Here is a 7,756-nt window from a genome sequence, read left to right on the forward strand (position 1 = left end):
CCATGAAAACGATGATAATTACAAAATTCTCTACTTCTTCTCCCTGGTGGTGGTTCATTTCCCATATTTGGTGGCTCAGGAATGTCTTCCATCAAAATTATAGCTTCCCATATTTTGTCTATTGCAGTATTTAGATGTGGCATCTTTATTTGCTCCCAGACTACCCTATTACCTCCTTGGACTTGGTTATAATATTTCTTTTGCCATCCATATCCTTCTGGATGATTATCAAGTCTTTGAATCTTATTATTTCCTCCACGATTATTGAACTGTCTTTCTCTTTCAAATTCTTCTTGATCTCGACTACCCATTGCTACTAGCTTATGCTGATCTTCGATCATCGCTTTTTCTTGTCTTCCTTGAGACGTGCTTGTGACTGTGTTTATTATCTTTGGGAGTAGACTTTCATTTCCTGCTTTTGTGCTTGTTTTCGCAACATGATAAGATTCCATTTCTTTCTGCTTCTCTTCAAGAGCGATGTATTCCTCCTGATATTCGCGTATCTCTGTCATTGATATGGTACCTTTAATTCTGAATATCTGCATGTCCATCAAGTCTGTTGCAAAGAGTGTGTTAATGAATGCTAGTATGAGTTTCCTCTCATCTACTCGACCAACCATGTCACTACACATGGTTCTCCGTCGCATGGTTAAGCTTCACGGCCTTCATTTGTTCTTTTTAGCAGACCAAACACCTCCTCTATGCCTGGTCGTAATACATTATTACTGATATATGCTCCTAGGAATATTGATTGTAGATGATTAAATTACCTGATTGTTCTCGGAGATAAGCCCTCGAACCACTTCAAAGTTTCTCCTGATAGGCTAGCCGGAAAATATTTGCATACTACCGCATCATTATCTTCCCATTGTAATAAAGATCGCACACAATCTTTTATGTCTTGTATCGCATAAGTGGTTCCATCAAAAATATTAGTGAGCACTAGTAAATTGCATTTAGTTGGTACTCCTGCCATCTATATTTTCCTCGCAAATGGCGTTTTTCCAGCTTCTTCAATATCCTCATCCAATTGTCGCCTTCCTCCTTCTCTTCTTGTTGTCATCATTTCTCTTACTTCTGACAACTCTCTTAAAATTTGTTCATTCATAACCTAGTCCGCGTCTTGTTGCATTGTCCTTTTTAACCTTGCTTGCCTTTCTCTGTTTTCACTCCTGCTCTGACGTATCTCTTCTTGTACTTCTCGTTCTTCGGCTTCTTCTCTTCTTCTCATACGCCTCTCTCTTTCATCTCTTGCATCATTCTATGCGTTGTTATATCTCTGAACTTCATCTGCGCGATCACGTTGATATCTTAGCATTTTTCTTCCTTGCAATATCATTCTCTCTTGTTCTGAGTCAATTTCAGCATCATGATCATGACGAACGCGATACCTCTTTACTTTTTGTTCATGTCTATTACCTTTGTTACCCTCTTGCATACGTTAATCTTCTTCATGATGCACGTACCGATCATTTATTGGTTGTTGTTCTATGCGATATTCACCGCGTGGATCTTGTAAGTCATGATTTGCTTGAAATTTTTTTGTGATATTATCCAAAGGCGGTTCTTGTCTGGTATCTCTTCGACTAGATTGGCTACACCTTGATGTAATCCTGCTTGTCCTTGACCTCGAGCACGTGGTGCTTCTTGATCTCTGCTCTTGTAATCTTTTATTCTCTTCTCTTAGCTCGTTATTCTGACACGTCAGATTCGAGGCTCTTCATCTTCTCTCTTTCTTTCTGCAACCAGTCTTTGTCGAAGTTCTTCGGTTGTCATATTCTCTTCATTTCCTTCTATGAGTCCTTCCTCTATATTCCTTTGTTATTCTTCTTCTTTTATTGAATCTTTTTTTGAAGTATGAAGGCTTACTCTATCATGATGGTATTGTTCTCCGCTGGTTCGCGCCGAATCTGTGTTTGTACTTGATTTCCCCGATTATTTCTTTCTCCCATCCTCGAGGATTCAGCAACTTCGTTTCTCCTTCTTCCAAACTGCTTGTTCTGCTGTAGAATTTTGTCTCACCATCTATTTGCTGGGTTGAAAACTTTTGGTTAAATCTTTTAGATCTAGATTTCTGAAACTCTCAAACTATATGGAAATGCAGGTTTGGTTATGAAGGAATTCACCAACAAGGTATATCACTCTGAGCTATTTCTAGCGCCAAAATGTAGTTGCAGGAAATCCTACATCCACACACTTATAGAAATCTATAGAACAACTCAAGTAATCATCATAAAAATCATAAGAACATTCATTAAGATCTTCAAATTGGATACAAAGTTACGAGAAAGCTCTAACTTGGAGAATAAATAACCTTTCTCTCTCCTAAATTTCTTGTCTAAGCTCTCAAAAAGATCCCCCCTCATACAAGGTCGCTCGGTCCCTTATATAGGGATTTACATAGTGGATGACAGCTAATAAAGCCTTTATTTTTGGATCTGGCGTGCGTCATTAACGCATGCTTACATTAACTCTTCTCGCACGTATTCTATAACATCGCATAGCTCTTCACACTTTACTCGTGATTAAGCTGACGTCACCTAATGCGTCATTCTGGATAAGCTGTACACCGTTGTCTTCGCACGGTCTTGATAATCATTATTTCGCATACTTGATTGGTGCGCGGTATTTTTTATCTACACATGGAGATGGTTAAGCTGGCGACCGAGATGCATATTAGTAAAGTTGATCCCACGGATGAGAGTCGCCATGTTTTACAAACTAATTTGCATTCTAAAACATATTCAGCTGGAACCCGAGAAAGGAATTCTAGTACGATATCCGAGGGAAGAAACTCCATATCCTTGTAGTACTAATTAATAACACAAAACAGCAACCAAAAAGTTAGATGATCTCCGGTGCATTGGTGATCAACGTACTAAATCTACTTTCTTGTTTTCTGCAATGCTAGAGACCTTATAATTATTTGGCTTGAATGATTCTGTAATTACTAAGACTAAAAAAAGGAAATTATCTAAACTAGGAAACACAGTGGAATTAGGAAAGAAATTATCGATAAGTTCATGTGATTTCCAAAAATATGATCTTATATCGATTCAAAGCATGCAGTGCTTTTCCAGGGTTAGATTTTCCTCTGAAATCAGTTTGGACGGCTAATACAGTTTGGATTTCTTTCATAGATATTGTTCCATTTTAGGAGTCAGGACACCATTTAAGATGTCGATCTTTGGATTTCTAAAATAAAGAACATGAAATCTGTATATGGATCTGTAAAATCATACGACGTCTAAGACTCTACTATATGAAACCCTAATTTGCCTGGAAGAACAACAAAAGCACAATGGCGAGACACTGGCGAGCCTTCATGAAGATATTATCATCGATATACTTTTGAAGTTATCGGTCGAATCCACATCTCAGTTCAAGTATATATGTAATATCTGGTATGAATTGGTAAAAGACCCTAAGTTTATTAGGATGCACATGCATCATCAACATGCTACTCAAAACAACAAGTTTAGTGTTCTACTTGAATCATGTACGGAAACACTTGCTTCGAGGAGCATGCCTATCATTATACTATTGATTTTGATATAACATCCTCTCATCTTACCATATGCCTGTTCAACCTGATCTCCCACATGATGCGTTTGTACTTCTTAACTCATTGATTCATGCAATTGCACGACTAATCCACTGGTAATCCCAATGGGGATACACTCGGAATCCACGGAATGATTTGCGTGTGGAATCCATCAACTCGAGAATACAAGATAATATCCAGACCCACATCAATATTTTACAAAGAAAATACTTTTTATAGATTAGGCTCAAATATATGGAAAAGCATTGGAGATGAACCTTATGATACTAATCTGCCTTTGAAGACTAACTTATATGGATTTATTCATTGGATAAGAAAGAGGAAAGTTATAGTTTCGCTTGATATAGTTGAAGACCCACCAAAGAATTTCATATACCTAGTTGCTATTTGGATGATGAGTTGTACTCGTTTTATGATATGGTAGTGGATGTTTTACTAGATAAGGACCTTTACCTGTCAGTTAATGCTAAATTTGTGATTAAGTTTTGCTCAACTGAGCTTGATCTTCCTAGTCATGGACTATTTTTTTAGAAGCCGGCTAGTTATAGGCGTATTTTTAGAAGCCGGTTATATACTACCTCCTTAATTTAGCTCTTTCCTACTTCTAATCAGTCTCTATTTCAGTTTAAGAGATATTTTTGGTCTCTTTCCTACTTCCTAGTCATGGTCTCTAGTTTTGTTTGTTCACTATCTCTTATTATTATTCCTTTCTTTCGACTTCAGAATTTCGCCAATTCCCTTCCCTGCCAAAACAAGTACTAATATCTCCGTCTTTTACACTGTTTCACGTATAAACCTACAAGACAGTTTTCCAATTCCAAAACCAGTCCTAGTTAGTAATTAAAAACGAATAGTCTGAAACTCTTATAGACAATTGGAAGAATCGGTGTTTTATTAGGAAACCGTACCTTAATATTTGTAATTGGGACTGCGTTATAAATATGCACAACACCATATTTTTATCTAGCAATATCTACCAAGAAGAAAAAGAAAAGCAACAATGGAGAACCTTCCAGAAGATATTATCATCGATACACTTTCGATGTTACCAGTCAAATCGGTCTCTCGCTTCAGGTGTGTATGCAAAGATTGGTATAAATTGTTCAGAAACCCTAAGTTTATCAAGGCGCACCTTCACCAGGCTGTTCGGAACAACAAGTTCAGTATCCTACTTAAAGTATCTCATGCCTCACAGTACGTTCATTATACTATAGAAGATTTTGATGTAACATCCTCATCTTATAATATGGTGCCTGTTAAAACTAATCTCCCACCTGATACATATGACTACGGAGATATTTTCTTAAGTGATTACTTGATTGGTTTACTTCAAGATGGGAATAAAATCTGCTTGTGGAATCCATCAACTCGAGAATACAGGTACATGCCGACATTAAACAGTAAGGAAGCCTATATTAGAGACCGTTCTTCGAAGTATGGGGTTTGTTACGATTGGAAAATTGATGATTACAAGCTGTTCGAATTAGTGGCCAGTGAAAGATATGGCGATATCTCTTCTGAAATTTGGGTAAGTAGATTAGGTTCAAATTCATGGAAGTGTATTGGAAACATACCTTATGATGTAGATCGTATTAGAGTTTCTATGAAGCCTTTGAATGGAATTATTCATTGGATAGGAGACACAAAAGTTATACTTTCGTTCGATATAGTTCAAGAGCGAGCTTCAGAAATCCAAATACCCAGTTGCTATCTAAATAATGGAAGTTACCCGTCTGAATATATGGAAGTGGGTGTCTTGGGGGAGTACCTTTATCTATTAGTTAATTCACTTTGGCCTTTACTCGGAAACATGAGTCTTTGGGTGATGAAAGATTATGGAGTTACAAATTCTTGGACCAAAATTTTTAGCCTACCGAAATGTACAACAAGTTTCGCATCATTACGGCCTCTGCATTATCACAATAAGAATCGTGAGATTCTATTACAGGGTGTAAATTTAGAAGACACGGAGGATGTCTTAGTCTCATATGACCTTATAAGCAGAAGGCTTGTGACCCTTGATATCCCCTGCATGCCAAAACGTTTTACTGCGAATACTATTGTTGGAAGTCTAGTTTCACTCAATTCAGGTAAATTCCAAAAGGCTGAAGAAATATCTATGGTGGACACTAGGCATGGCGCTGAGTCAGGTGAATTTATTGATGCTTCGGATATATCTAAGGTGGATACTAGGCATGGCGCTGAGTCAGGTAAATTTCTCGAGGCTTCGGAAATATCTAAGGTGGAAACTAAGCCTGGCGCTGATTCAGGTGAACTCGTAAAGGCTGAAAACATATCTAAGGTGAATCCTAGGCATGGCTATCGAGTCTCAAAGGTGTGGCTGGGGCACATGCATATTCTGTTTTGCTGTCTTGTGCTTCTTTGCTGTTATTTGTCTTTATCCTTTTGCTTGAAATGGTTGAACAAGAGAGTGTGGTGACTTTTCTATTTCACTGCGATAAAACTGAAAAATGATGGCAGCAGCGCATGCATGTGGTGGTCCACGAAAAAAGCAATATATTGGTTGGTGGTTTATCCTTTGCAGGCATTATAATACAAATTTCTCCATTACTTTTTTTTTCCAGCATTCTGCCCCCTATATGATTGACGTTTCTATTTTCTCATACAAGCTTCTTTCGCACGAGCATATCCACGTGCACGCTGGAAACATGCCTTTCTCCTTGAGTTCGAGTCTAAATGTTGTTTTACCTTTTTATGGGACCCCCAGCTCTTTCTTAAGACTTTTTATTCACTACAGATTTCCATTTTACACTTTTACCATTTTAGCCCTATTTAATTTAAAAGGTATTTTTTAAAAAGTCATAAAAACAAGGGCAAAATCGGATCTCCAGAATTTACAGTTTCATGCACTGTTCATGAACAGTGTCTAAGGTGAGTTCGCTTTATATATAGTAATAGATTTATCTGAAAGTTATCTCTCACTTCCGATGAAATATATGCCTCTCTATTTTCAAAAAGGAAAATATGTAGTGTATATATGGGGTTTCGTTTTTTCCAGCTCATGTGCAGTTTTATTTTTGCTATATTACCACACTAAATCACCAATGAAAGTACATAAATCTGATCTTGGATAAAACTCAAAATATTAATTTTGAGTTGGAAGTCCATACATCTAATAAAACAACTTACTTATTTCATTACATTAACTCGTTAAAAGTACATAAACACTCGACCCAGTACAATGGATAGTTATACAAATACACCAACCGACAGAGAGAAGAAGAGGCCGTTCCTGAAATTTGTTTGCCCCGAAGCAAAAAAAAAAAAGTTATGCCCCAAAAGAAAAAAAAATTCACACAACTATAATAATAAAAGATAATTATATAATTATGTTGATGTCTAAACATAAATTTTAGAAAGTTCGTCGAAATACTTTCATCCTTCGCGTATTCTTAAACGCAAACTCTCTAATGATAGATTATAGTCTATTTTTCATCTATGGATATTTCAATAGCTATCATAGCCAAGCCGTTCAATCTTTCTAGCGACATTGAGGATTGAAGATAAGACTTGATTAATTTTAGATTGGAGAAACTTTTTTCTGCGCTTGCCACGGTAACAGGGACGGTAAGAAAAATTCTATAAGCAACCCACCCAAGCATTGGGATAACATGCTTCCAAGTGTTGCAAATAATGTAATACCTCAATTGGTTTCTTTATCTCGGCTGGCAGTTTCCTTTTCATAATCTTTAATTCAGTGTAGAGATCTTTCCCATTAATATCAGAAAGTGTATCATAACTTAGATAATCTTCAAATTTAGTACATGATGCCGTAAACTATCATCACTCATAGATTTTAATTTCTCCAAGTCGAATAAGAAACCATATATGTTCTCATACTCCTTAAATTGCTGAAATCTACTTTGCAATGAACGCAAAGCACAATCAACTATGTATAGAAAATAATTTTTTCTAAACGATTCCTCACCTGAGTCAGGAACTGTCTCCTCGCTAGCATCATCATCGAAATGCCTCTTCCGCTTTCTAACACGTTGTTCCTGAAATTTAGGACTAATACCCATGTCAACAGCAATTTGTTTAGCTTCAACTAGTGCATCTTGGAAGCCATTGTCTCTGTACTCTTTGAAAAATGAAACAAGCATTTTTATATGTTCGATAGCATCTCCCATATGCATATCTTTTGCTTGTAGCGCTTTGCTAACGGAGTTG

At 36.8% G+C, this 7,756-nt stretch overlaps 1 protein-coding gene across 1 annotated transcript; it reads left to right on the top strand.

The window, feature by feature from the left end:
* The first annotated feature begins 4,565 nt into the window (after positions 1-4,565).
* LOC113293886 (F-box protein CPR1-like) lies at positions 4,566-6,005 on the top strand. Its single transcript, XM_026542333.1, has one exon. The coding sequence runs from the start codon at positions 4,566-4,568 to the stop codon at positions 6,003-6,005; it is 1,440 nt and encodes a 479-aa protein (XP_026398118.1).
* The last annotated feature ends 1,751 nt before the right edge of the window (positions 6,006-7,756 follow it).

This window comes from Papaver somniferum, chromosome 7 (assembly GCF_003573695.1).
Source record: "Papaver somniferum cultivar HN1 chromosome 7, ASM357369v1, whole genome shotgun sequence".
NCBI lineage: Eukaryota > Viridiplantae > Streptophyta > Magnoliopsida > Ranunculales > Papaveraceae > Papaver > Papaver somniferum.